At 45.6% G+C, this 13,540-nt stretch overlaps 2 protein-coding genes across 8 annotated transcripts in view; both read left to right on the forward strand.

Moving 5' to 3' along the window:
* Positions 1-7,481, forward strand: part of Odf2 (outer dense fiber of sperm tails 2) — a 45,291-nt gene extending 37,810 nt beyond the window's left edge. For all 7 annotated transcript variants that reach the window (XM_041674376.1, XM_041674371.1, XM_041674372.1 and 4 more), the window contains 3 exons: positions 979-1,141; positions 1,501-1,626; positions 6,258-7,481. In XM_041674376.1, the coding sequence (XP_041530310.1) occupies positions 979-1,141; positions 1,501-1,626; positions 6,258-6,449 (481 nt within the window). In that variant the 3' untranslated portion in view covers positions 6,450-7,481. The remainder of the gene's footprint in view (positions 1-978; positions 1,142-1,500; positions 1,627-6,257) is intronic.
* A 5,774-nt stretch (positions 7,482-13,255) lies between these two features.
* The window catches only part of Gle1 (GLE1 RNA export mediator), a 33,204-nt gene continuing 32,919 nt past the window's right edge, over positions 13,256-13,540 (forward strand). The window contains exon 1 of the mRNA XM_041675091.1: positions 13,256-13,446. Within this exon, the coding sequence (XP_041531025.1) occupies positions 13,348-13,446 (99 nt within the window). The 5' untranslated portion in view covers positions 13,256-13,347. The remainder of the gene's footprint in view (positions 13,447-13,540) is intronic.

Below are 13,540 nucleotides of genomic sequence, written 5' to 3' on the forward strand. Positions count from 1 at the left end.
TGCAACTCATTCCTCTTGTACTGTGTACTGGGATCATAGGTGTGAACTACCCAAATATTAACTATGAGGAAGCCAAGCTCAGGCAGAGGTGGTAACTTGCCCAGATGTACACAGCTGGTGCCTACGAAAGCTGCTCCTTATGCTGGGAAGTTTCCTCCAGAACCACGTTAGTACCTGTAAGCAGAAGACTGGGAGCCTGGTATGGTGGCATACCACTAATCCCAGTACTTGGGAGGCTGAGGCAGGAGGATTGCTGCCACCTAGAAAGGTATACCAGGTTATGTAATAAGACCCAGTCTCAAAAGAAAAAAAAAAAGCAAAAACCAGAGAGGGCTAAGAACTTAAGGTCTTAGGGTCTTGATTGCCAGTTCAGCCTGCTGTGGGGCTGGAACAGGTGGCCTCCTGTGTTCCACCTCTGCTCTGCCAAGCTGGCCAACAAAATGTAGCTAGATTCAACAGGACTTGCAGTGTTCATTAAGGGGGAAGGTGTTCAGGAAGAGCAGGGAAGACCCTGTGTAAAGTGCAGAAGCCCCATCTGTCCTATGCCTGTCACATCAGGTGCTGTGTGGCTCCGCTGTGGTCTTGTTACTGGTCTGAGTTTTGGTAACAGACCTGCCGGCCGTTCTTCCCTCGGGCTCTGCTCCCTTCTTCCTAGAAAGGACAGACAATGGCAGGCCTTCTGTGAGCTGCAGGTTGCTGTTCTCTGTGTGACAGTATGCACGGGTGTCATGCACACTCAGTTACACTTACACATTCAGTCTTCCCTCTCTGCGCTGTTCTGGGACCACCTTTTGGCAGTTGTACAGCCCAGCAGCCACCTTGCTGATCTGAAAATACTTTGTTTCTTCTTGTGCTCCTTGGAGATTCACGGAGATTCTTCAAGTGACAAGATCCCCAGCTCAGGGGAGGCAGCAGCCCCCTGGCAGTGGATTAAGACAGACAGGTCTTTGCATGGTCTAATGGAATGCTCTCACCTAGGAAGTTGGAGGCCACCAGCGCCCAGAATGTCGAGTTCCTACAGGTGATTGCCAAGAGGGAGGAGGCAATCCACCAGGCTCAGCTGCGGCTGGAGGAGAAAACGAGGGAGTGTGGGTCCTTGGCAAGGCAGCTGGAGAGTGCCATTGAAGATGCCAGGCGGCAGGTCAGTGATTACACTCCTAGTTAGGTCTGTGTCCTAAACTTGCTCAGCCTACTTTCCCATCTGAAGAATGGCATAGTAGTATCTTCCCTGAGTGTGCTGTGAGGATGAGGACCAGCCCTTTCTATAACTGCTCATTCACTCTCTGCCCTCTTGAGACTCAGGAAGGCACCAGCACATTTTAGGGATGCTAGAAAAGGGCAGGCAAAGGAGGATAGTAAGAGCTTCCACTAGATAGCTTCTGCTCCAAGGCCTCAGGGAAGGTGTTGCCTACTGATGTGCCAGTGGGCTGTTACTGGCTAATGGGAGTGGCTAGCCTTCTCTGTAGGGTCAGACAGCCCTTACCTCTACCTTGTGTGCAGGTGGAGCAAACCAAGGAGCAGGCACTCTCCAAGGAACGTGCAGCCCAGAGCAAAATCCTAGACCTTGAGACCCAGCTAAGCAGGACCAAGACAGAACTTGGCCAGCTGCGGCGGACTCGTGATGATGTGAGTTGCACTAGTGGGCAGGGCTTCTTTGGGCTGCAGGTAAAACTGTCTACTGGTATTTTTGTGAGACTCAACGTAGGTTATTATCTCTGCCAGCTTGCCAAGCTATAAGGATATTCTAGATCGGATAGCAGTGGTGCACAGCTTTAATCCCAGCACTTGGGAGGCAGAGGCAGGCGGATCTCTGAGTTTGAGATGAAACAGGTCTACAGGGACTGGAGAGATGGCTCAGAGGTTAAGAGCACTGATTGTTCTTCCAGAGGTCCTGAGTTCAATTCCCAGCAACCACATGGTGGCTCACAACCATCTCTAATGAAATCTGGTGCCCTCTTCTGGCCTGCAGGCATACATGCAGACAGAACACTGTAAACAAAATAAATAAACCTTTAAAAAAAATAAAGAAAGAAAGAAACAGGTCAACAGAGGAAGTTCTAGGGCAACCAGGGCTATTTACATAGAGAAACCCTGTCTTGAAAAACCAAAGAAATAGCCGGGCAGTGGTGGCTCATGCCTTTAATACCAGCAATTGGGAGGCAGAGGCAGGAGAATCTCGAGGCCAGCTTGGTCTACAGAGCCAGTACCAGGACAAGCTACAAAGCTACACAGAGAAACCCTGTCTTAAAAAAAAAAAAAAAAAAAAAAAACAACAACAACAACAAACAGAGCTGGGCAACAAACAGCATGGTGGCTCACAACCATCTATAATGAGATCTGGTGCCTTCTTCTGGCTTGCAGGCACACATTACAGAACACTGAACATTATAAATAAATAAATAAATAAATAAAAATTTACATAAAAAAGATTGCAATGTTCATCAAAGCTATCTTTTAAAATGGACTGAAATACAGTTAAACTGCCTTAAGTTCATGATTTCCATGTACTGAAGAGGATAGTTGAAGGAAGACTATAGAGAGAGAAGAAAGCATCAACCAGGAAAGTACAGGGCCAGGATAAATTTCACAAGAGCAGTAGGAAGGAGTTTGGCATGTCCCACACATAAAATAAGCAGACCACTAATACTAATAGAGGAGAATGTAGAACCCAAAACATAACTCAACCAACCAAAAAAACAAACAACAAAATTACAAGACTTGGTAAAATAATAGCCCTAAATATAGATGACTTCAGCTTACCCATGAGACAGACAGACAGGGCTGAAAAACTAACAATAACATGTGTCCAAGAAATCAGTATGTGTCTGCCTCACTGTTAGACACAGACAGATGCAAAGGATGGGAACCAGTCTGCTAAGCTAATGAGAAGACTGAAGAGGATATTCCAAATTAATAAAGGGAATAATTAAGTAAGATGTAATAAGCCAGGTGTGATGGACCACATCTTTAATCTCAGTACTTGGGAGGCAGAGGCAGACAGATCTGTGAGTTTGAGGTCAGCAATTTCCAGAATAGCAAAGTCTACACAGAAAAATGCTGCTTCAAGAAACAAGATGTACCAGTTATATATGTGCCAAATGTTGGGGCTCCTGATTTCATAGGGACATCATCTAGCTAGCACAAGTCAGGTGGGTTCTGATGGAACAACAGTGGGTGCTTTTAACATCCCACTAGTCTGGATATTGTAGCTCAGTTGTTAGCATGTTTTCCTACGATGACAAGTCTCAAGCACTGCATATACTGGGCATGGTGGTACACACTTGAAATTCTAGCGTTTGAGAAATGGAAACAGAATAAGGAGCCAGAGAAGATGGCTTAGCTGTTTAAGAGCGCTGGCTGCTCTTACAGTTCCATTTCAAGTATCCATATGGCAGCTCACAAGTGTCCCTCCAGTCCCAGGGTATTCAGTGCCCTCTCGTAAGGCTGAGGGCAGCAGGCATGCATGTGGTACACTGACATATGTTGGGGAGAGGCTGCTAGTCGGTTCCCGCAGCTTAGCCCTAAAATAGTCACACAGGAACTGTATTATTTAAAACACTGCTTGACCTATTAGCTCTAGCTTCTTATTGGCTGACTCTTACATCTTTTTTTTTTAATATTTATTTATTTATTATGTATACAATATTCTGTCTGTGTGTATCCCTGCAGGCCAGAAGAGGGCACCAGATCTCATTACAGATGGTTGTGAGCCACCATGTGGTTGCTGGGAATTGAACTCAGGACCTTTGGAAGAGCAGGCAATGCTCTTAACCTCTGAGCCATCTCTCCAGCCCCCTGACTCTTACATCTTAATTTAACCCATCTCCATTAATCTGTATTGCCACCTGGCTGTGGCTTACCAGATAAAGTTACATCTGGCTCCCGCAGGGTTACATGGCTTCTCCCTGACTCTGCCTCCTTTCTCCTAGCATTCCGTTTAGTTGTGCCCCTCCCCCCCAGCTCTGCTATAGGCCCAAAGCAGTTCCTTTATTAGCCAATGATATTCACAGAATGCAGAGAGGACCTCTGGAAGAGCAACCAGTGCACCAGTGCTCTTAACTGCTGAGCCATCTCTCCAGGCTTTTTTTTGGGGGGGGGGATTTTCGAGACAGGGTTTCTCTGTAGCTTTTGGTTCCTGCCCTGGAACTAGCTCTTGTAGACCAGGCTGGCCTCGAACTCATAGAGATCTGCCTGCCTCTGCCTCCCAAGTACTGGGATTAAAGAAAGGCATGCGCCACCACTGCCCAGCTGTCCAGCCTTTTTTTAAGATTTTATTTTTTGGAGCCGATCATAGTGGCACACACCTTTAATCCCAACACTAAGGAGACAGAGACAGGCAGATTATGATTTTGAGGCCACCCTGTTCTACAAAGCAAGTCCAGGACAGCCAGGACTCTGTTAAACAGAGAAACCCTGTCTTGAAAAAAAAAAAAAAGACTTTTTTATTTTATGTGCACTGGTGTATGTCTGTGAGGGTGTCGGGTCCCCTGGAACTGGAGTTACAGACAGTTGTGAGCTGTCATGTGAGTGCTAGGAACTGAACTTGAGTCGTCTGCAAGAGCAGCCAGTGTTCATAACCAGTAATCTATCTCTCCAGTAACAAAGTAAGGGTATATACACTACCAAGCTGGTTCTACAAAGCCAGCATTATCTTGATACCAAAACCACATAAAGATACAATGAAAAAAGACAAGTAGAAAGCAGTGTCTGATTGACCATCGATGCAGAGGGCCTCCAGATACTTAGAAGTGGAGGTTAAAAAAACATAGATCACAAACTACAGCCAAATTGGTTTCATTGCAGGGATATAAGATTAGTTTAGCACATGCAGATCAGCAACAGTAACAGAACACATACATAGATGTATAGACACAAGGACAAGTCACATGATCATGTTAATTCAGAAAAGACTTTCAGCATCCCTCCCGATAAAAGCCATGTGGAAATCTGTAGTAGAAGGAACATACCTCAACATGATAAAAGTGGTTTTTCACAAACCTGTGGCTGGCCACATGGGAATAAATCCAGTTATTTCTTCAATTTAGATTTTTGTTTGGTTGTTTGGATTTGCGTGTGTTGTTTGCGACAGGGTTTCTCTGTGTAGCTTTGGAGCCTGTCCTGGAACTAGCTTTGTAGACCAGGCTGGCCTCAAACTCACAGAGATCCACCTGCCTCAGCCTCCTGAGTGCTGGGATTATACTACTAGTTTAGTTTGTTTTTCAAACAATGTTTCATTCTGTAGCCTTCGCTGGCCGGGAATGGTCTCAAACTCCTAGAGATGTGTATTGGTTTGCCTCCTGAATGCCAGAACTAGTGTATGTAACAACCTGCCCCCCTTGACGCCCGGCAACTCAATATAGAGTTTTTATGCTGAAAAACTGGAGAAATGGTTCAGTGGGTTTTCAGAACCCACATGGTGAAAGTTTGAGAAAACTATTTAACATACAGAAAAGTGTAAAAAAATGTTTTTAAAGGAAATAGGGGTAAATCTCAGTTGACTATAGTGCTTGCTTGTTTGAAGCCCTGGGTTCAGTCCCTACCAGCTCTTTGGCTTTTTAAAAAACAAAACAAAGAGAAAACAAATCAGGCAGAGTGGTAATTCTTGTAACCTCAGCATGTGGGAGGCAGAAGGGTCAGAAAATCAACATCAGCCTTAGCTACTGAGCAGATTTGAGGCAAGCTTGGGCAACATGAGTCCTTGACAGCATGTGTTGCAGAGGATGCGGGGCAGGCAGCAGCCCTTTAGTCCTCATCCATGGCTGATAGGAATGGGAACCTGTGCATCCACCGTGGAGATTAGGATGGAGCTTTGAGAGAGGAGTATAACAAAGCAATACCCTTAGCTTTATTCCCAGACTCTTTAAAACTCACTTTCCGAGGTGTGTGTGTAAGTCCTCTGTGGAGGCCAGAAGAAGGTATTAGGTTCCTTGGAACCGCCTCAATAGTGAGATCCTTTGTCAAATAATAAAATAAAACAAACTCAGCAAGGTATGTTGGCTCAGTGTATGTTGCCATAATCCCAGTACTCAGGTTAAGGCAGGAAATTCAAGGCCGTGTACTGAGTTATCTGGGCAGCTTGGTGAGGCTTTGGCTCAAAACAGTTAAACCAAAAGCCAAGCAACTAACTCCCCTCACCCAAGGGGAAAATACCCATTTCCATTGCAGGCCCCCGTGTGCCTCTCCTCTAGGTTAATGCCTTTGTCTCTTATTGCCCTTGTTACCTTCTTAATCTTGGTCCCTGCTCTTTCTTCTGTCAGGCGGATCGTCGATACCAGAACCGGCTGCAGGATCTGAAAGACCGTCTGGAGCAGTCTGAGAGCACCAACCGCAGCATGCAGAATTATGTCCAGTTCCTCAAGTCCTCCTATGCCAATGTATTTGGGGACGGCCCCTATACATCCTCTTACCTGACAAGCTCACCCATCCGCTCCCGGTCTCCCCCTGCCTGAGGCCACCTGCCCAGGGTCTAAAGCCCTTGCCTGATGCCAGAGAACTGAGGAGTTGCCATCCTTATAGCTGGCAAGCCCACTGGCTTTCTCTTCAAGTGATCAAATGTGCTCAGGGTCTATTCCTCAGCTCCGATACAGGAAAGTCCCTAGAGCAGCTGGGAATGAGTCAGGAAGAACATGGTTCTCTTTCCTGACCTGTGAGCCTGCTGGAATTTTAAATGATCTTTACAGGCCTTAGATTTGCTACATTGGGTACCAGATTTTTAAAGTGCTGTGACTTCGCAGAGTCTGCTTGCTATCCTCAGGGAGTGTTTTGATGGACTTTTCCCTGCTGTCTCCTTGCAGCCCTCATCTTTCAATGTATCCATGTCTTGTGTTTCTCTGAGGTGAAGCAGCAGGAGTCCTCCTTGGACTGTGAACCACCTACATCGCCTTTTCCTTTTTTTTTTTTTTTTAATTTATTTTTATTTTATTTTTACTAAAAATAAAACTTCCTTTGTATCAAGAAATAGTGAAACAGGTAACTTAGTAACTGAGTAATCTGTGCTTTTATCAGCATAAAAATAAAGTGGAGGCAGGAAGATGTAACGCTCACTCCTGGTCACAGCTCCCTTTACTGCTTTGGAATTGTTAGCTACAGATGTCCTGAAGTGGAGCAGTCACTGCTACCACAGTGGCAAGTGTGGTCACGACAGTGGATTCTTGCTGTTGACACTTTATCCACCTCTTAATGGCAGGAAAAGTATGGAATAGCAGGGGCCATGCTAATCTTGTCTGTATTCCTCGTTTTATTTTAGTATGTGTGCTGCTGAGTCGAGCACTGCTTATTCCATCTTGACGGATAGGGCAGGCATCGGAAACCTCCCATGTCTGCGTTGTCAAGGGCCACTGGTCCCCAGCACTTCACAGAAGCTAATGTCCACCCAGCGTACAAGCGTGCTTCCTATCTCATTCCTTTTCATTTCTCTTTACAGCTCTGGAATTTGTCTACTTCTGAAATTTTTGTGTGATTTTACAAGAAATAAAGTTTTTATAAATCAGTTCCTTGAGACTTCTTTGATTTCCTTTTACCCTCTCTCCTGACTTTAAAAAAGATGAAGCTGAGTGCGGTGGTGCACACTTGTCGCGCAGTGACTTGGGATTGGAGGCAGGAGTTCACTGTTATCCGTAGCTACACAGTGAGTGAAGTCAGCCTGGGGTACATGAAACTGAACAAAAACAAAAGTATTTTTATTTATTTTTTAATTTTATTTATTTATTTTTTAAAGATTTATTTATTATGTATACAGTGTTTTCCCTACATATATGCGGCAGACCAGAAGAGGGCACCAGATCTCATTACAGATGGTTGTGAGTCATCCATGTGGTTGCTGGGAATTGAACTCAGGACCTCTGGAAGAGCAGTCAGTGCTCTTAACCTCTGAGCCATCTCTCCAGCCCCAACAAAAGTATTTTTATTTTATTTTTTATTTATTTATTTATTTATTTTGGTTTTTTGAGACAGGGTTTCTCTGTAGCTTTGGTGCCCGTCCAGGAACTAGCTCTTGTAGACCAGGCTGGCCTCGAACTCCCAGAGATCTGCCTGCCTCTGCCTCCCGAGTGCTGGGACTAAAGGTGTGTGCCACCACCGCCCGGCCCAAAAGTATTTTTAAATGATTTCACAAAATGCATGTAAGAGCTGGTGGTGGCGCTCGCTTTTAATCCCAGCACTCTGGAGGCAGAGGCAGGCGGATCTTTATGAGTTTGAGGACAACCTGGTATACAGAGTGGATTCCAGGACAAGTCTATAGAGAAACCCTGACTAGAAAAAACAAAAACCAAATAAAACAACAAAAAAATTCATGTGAGAAAACATGAGTTTGCAGAGTAGCTGATGCTTGAATTACCAACTTTTCATTTCATGATGGAAGAGATAGGTGCTTTTGTAAGATAAGGCACCTGATGGCTAATGGCAAGACCCTTCGAGCTGCAGGCCCTACTATTCAGGGTTTGGGGATGACCGCTTTAAGAGGGTAGATAGGTGTGGGATGTGCCTATATTTGTGTCAGAAATACCATCTGCTTTCCACATGAGAAGATTCTGGGCAATTGTGTATTTTCCTGTTTTTAAAAAATGGGTGGTGTGGAGTACTTGCTTAGTATGTGCACATGTATGAGAGCCTAGGGTTTTGCTTTGTTTTGATTAATTTTTAAATTGGATTTATGTATTTATGGGTGAATAGCCTGCATGTATATATGTGCTGTGTAACATCTGTGTTCTTGGAAATCTCTGAGGTCGGAAGAGAGCATCAGAGTCCATAATACTGGAGTTAGGGATGGTTGAGAACCACCAGGAGTGTGGGAATTGAAACCAGGTCCTGTAAGAGCAGCAAGTACTCTAAACTGCTGAGCTATCTCTCCAGCCCCAAGGGCTAGGTCTAATCTTCAGGGCCCTTCCCCCATCACTACTATCACCAACCAGAAACCACAAATGCTATAAAACAAAGCATGTTCTTCAGAGAAAGCACTTTTTTTTTTTTTTTGGTTTTTCGAAACAGGGTTTCTCTGTGGTTTTGGAGCCTGTCCTGGAACTAGCTCTTGTAGACCAGGCTGGTCTCGAACTCACAGAGATCCGCCTGCCTCTGCCTCCCGAGTGCTGGGATTAAAGGCGTGTGCCACCACCGCCTGGCCTTTTTCATATATTTTTCTCTTTGGTTTTTGGTTTTTCTATTGCTAGAATAAAACACCATGACCAAAGTAGCTTCTAAAAGACAGTGTTTAATTTCACTTATTGATTCAGAGGGTTAGAGTTCAGAAATGTGGACCAAATAGCAGAGAGCTTACATGTAGATCCCACGAGGGAGGCAGAGAGGGAGCACCAGGAATCGGAGTCTTTTGAAACCTCCAAACCTGCCGGGCAGTGGTGGCACTCGGGAGGCAGAGGCAAGTGTATCTCTGTGAGTTCGAGACCAGCCTGGTCTACAGAGCTAGTTCCAGGACAGGCTCCAAAGCCACAGAGAAACCCTGTCTCAAGAAAAAAATCCCAGCATTCAGGAGGCAGAGGCAGGCGAGTCTCTGTGAGTTCGAGGCCAGCCTGGTCTAGAAAAGCTAGTTCCAGGACAGGAACCAAAAAGCTACGGAGAAACACTGTCTCGAAAAATCAAAAAAAAAAAAAAACCTCCAAACTGCCCCAGTGGAACCCAAGATTGGTTCTGGAGAGAGAACCCTTAAGACCCTTTGTTCTGGTGGTTTGAGGAGGAACACCAAGGAGTCTGAGAAAAAAAAAGTGCCTTCTTGCTCTTGCAGAGGACCTTGAATTTATCAAGGTGGGCTGCAGAGATGTAGTTAAGAGTACAAACTGTTCTTGCCCACATCAGGCAGCAAGTCAGTCCAACCCCTAGGACATGAATTCCTCTGGCCTTCGGCCTCTGACTCCCATGTAGTCTAGTCAGACTGAAAGACTTAGAGGCACCTTAGCACTACTGCACCCCCCTTCCTGGGAACCAGGGCCCTGGTAACCAACAACATGTACACGAGAGCTTTGAGTACTTTCCATCTCCATTGTATAGACCCGGACCCTGGAACTGGGGTGAGACGACCTTGTAACCGCCATAACATTGATCAAGGCTCTTCCTTGTAACCATAACATTGATCAAGGTTCCTCCTTGTAACCATAACATTGATCAAGGCTCTTCCTTGTAACCATAACATTGATCAAGGCTCCTCCTTGTAACCATAACATTGATCAAGGTTCCTCCTTGTAACCATGACATTGATCAAGGTTCCTCCTTGTAACCATGACATTGATCAAGGTTCCTCCTTGTAACTGTTACAACATTGACTAAGTAGAGTTAGCTGACCATTAAATGAACTAGTCAAAATAGTAGACAAATGATTTTTGGGCTTTCCCTTTGATTTTGTACACCCCCCCTCCCTGATTTTGTGGTTTTTTCCTTTAAAAGAGCTTGTAATAGACAAAGCGGTTGTCCTTCTCCTCTCGAGGCTGGGGGACCTATGCTGCGGCAGAATAAAAATTCCTCTTGCTATTGCATCAACCAAGTTGTGAGTGTCTCTTGGGGCGACCACCTCCTTGGAGGGGCTTTAGGGCCCAACAAGACTTACTTTCGACTGCCAGTTCTCAAATAACACAGAAATGTCTTATTAACCGTGAATCTTGGCCCTAGCTTGATTAGGCTTGTTCACAACTAGCTCTTATAACTTACCCTGTTTTTATTCATCTATATTCTGTCCTGTGGTTTGTTACTTCTTCTCCATACTCTAAGTCCGACTCCTGGGTCTGGCTGGCGAAAATCCACATGCCTCAGATTCTTCCCAAGTTCCTCTCTCTCCCTGGAAATCCTGCCTATCCTCTGCTGCCTAGCTTTTGGCCACTTAGCTCTTTTTTTTTTTTTTTTTTTTTTTTTTGGTTTTTCGAGACAGGGTTTCTCTGTGGCTTTGGAGCCTGTCCTGGAACTAGCTCTGTAGACCAGGCTGGTCTCGAATTCACAGAGATCCGCCCACCTCTGCCTCCGAGTGCTGGGATTAAAGGCGTGCGCCACCACCGCCCGGCCACTTAGCTCTTTATTAAATCAATCAGAAGGCATCTTAGGCACTGTACAAAAAGATTACCCCACAACACTCATGCACATTTATTCACACACTGAAAACAAATACACTTTTTTGTTTGAGACAGGAACCTACCAAGTAGCCTCTAGATAGCCTAGAACTCATGTAGATCAGCCTGGTCTTCAAATCAGAGATCCCCTGTCACTGCCTCCCACATGCTGTGATTAAAGGCATGTGCCACCATGCCCTGGCTCCCAAAGAATTTCTCAAGAACAGTTGGCACACTTAGATTAACACACATATTTGTGTGTGTGTGTTTTTCTCTGTGTGTAATTCATTTTCCTTTTATCAAACTAGTGTAACTACCTCTGCACCACAGGGTTGAGCTGTGTAACTGTGTAACTGTTTTGACTTGGAGTCCACTCCTGGTGATATTTTTTGTTTTTGTTTTTTTCCAAGACAAGGGTTTCTCTGGGTAGCCCTGGCTACCTAGAACTCACTTTGTAGACCAGGCTGGCCTCAGACTCAGGGATCTGCCTGCTTTTGCCTCCCAAGTGCTAGGATCACCACACTCAGATAACTCCTGGGACTCTTGTATTAACCTTTATAAAATATTTTACTAGAAGTTCACAGATTTTTTTTTTTTTTTGGTTTTTCGAGACAGGGTTTCTCTGTGGTTTTGGAGCCTGTCCTGGACCTAGCTCTTGTAGACCAGGCTGGTCTCGAACTCCCAGAGATTCGCCTGCCTCTGCCTCCCGAGTGCTGGGATTAAAGGCGTGTGCCACCACTGCCTGGCTAGAAGTTCACAGAAACAAGGGGCTGGAGAGATGGCTTGGTGTTTCAGAGCACTGGCTGCTTTTTTAAAGGTCCTGAGTTCAATTCCCAGCAACCACATGATGGCTCATGACCATCTATAACAGGTCTGATGCCCTCTTCTGGCCTGCAGGTCTATATGTAAAGCATTAATACATAAAATAGAAATAAGTAAAAGAATTTTAAAAACAATAAGAAAAATTATGTATGTATGTGCGCCATGTGCATGCCTCATGTCCAAAGAGACCAGAAAGAGGGCAATGGATCTGCTAGGGCTGACGTATCCATTGTGAGCTGCCATGTGGGAGCTGGAAATTGAACTCAGATCCTCTGCAAGATTAGTAAGCACTCTTAACACCTGAGCCATCTCTCCAGAAAAAAATACTGTTTATCCTCTTTCCCATCTCAAAAGATGTCACAGAGTCACGGGTAGTAGAAGGTCAAAAAGTGTAGAGCATCCATCAAAGCCATCTCTGGGCATTTATGAACGAAATTACATTAAGATTCAACCATGTGTGGTGGAATAAGGAACGGTTAAATGGGACCTATTAAAATTCAAAGTTATCAATTCAGTTTTTTGTTTTTATGTTTTTTCGAGACAGTAACTTTGGGGCCTATTCTGGAACTCGCTCTGTAGATCAGGCTGGCCTGGAACTCAGAGATCCGCCTGTCGCTGCCTCCCGGGTGCTGGGATTAAATGCGTGCGCCACTACCCTCCCGCATCAATTCAGTTTTTTAGTATATTTACCAGAGTGTGATTATTACCATGATCTAATTTTAGTTCATCTCATGAACACCAAGAAACCCCGCCCTCATTTGCAGACACTCGATGTCTCACTTGTCTGACAATCTCTAATGGCTCTGGGTTTGTTCATTCTGGAGACCTCACATGAAAGGAATTGTATATTGTGTTCTGTCCTTACTTGCTTTTTTGTTTTGGGTCGTCCACCCGCCCCCCGCCCCGAGACAGGGTTTCAGTGATCCACCGGCCTCTGCCTCTCAGATGCTGGCATTAAAGGCATGCGCTAGCACCGCCCAGCAAAGTGTCGCTTTTTCTTAGCAAAATGTTTTCAAGGTTTATGTTACAGAATGTACTATATTTACCCGGGACAGGGGAAGGATTCCATTGGACTTCACAGAATATTTTACCAATTCAGATGATTTGGGAGGCTATCACATTACTATTAATACCGGTATGAATATTCATGTACAACCATCAGTGCGGACGCGTTTCATTTTTCTAGCGTAGCTCTATTAGAAATGATTCCTCCGTTTGGCTTCTCCAGAACTGTCAGTCTCTCACAGTAGCGGCCTCACACAGCCTCATTTCCGCTTTCTTGCTCGCACAGCCATCTGCGCAAGCGCAGGAGTTGCCTAGTGGGCGGGTCGTCGCTGACGAGGTGTGTCTGCGACCATTACGGACCAGGCTGCGCCGGATGTGGGGCGGGAAGCCCGGAAGCGGAGTCCGGCGCCCCCTGGGCGGCGGATTCGAGGGTTTGTTTTGTCAGTAGAGTTTTCTGAGGCGCTGCCGGTTGCCCGCCATGCCGTCCGAGGGTCGCTGCTGGGAAACTCTAAGCGCGCTGCGGAATTCCAGCAAAGGCCGCCTGCGCTACCACCGCGAGTGGCTGGTGCACTACGAGGTGAGCGGCGGCCGTCGTCACGCGATTACAACGCTCCCTCGAGCCGGACGCGGAGGACCGGGCGTGGCGATGGGCCGGGTTGCTTTTTTGACTC

This window comes from Microtus oregoni, unplaced genomic scaffold (assembly GCF_018167655.1).
Source record: "Microtus oregoni isolate MIOR12 unplaced genomic scaffold, Mior012 000025F_ref0000491, whole genome shotgun sequence".
NCBI classification, from domain to species: Eukaryota; Metazoa; Chordata; class Mammalia; order Rodentia; family Cricetidae; genus Microtus; species Microtus oregoni.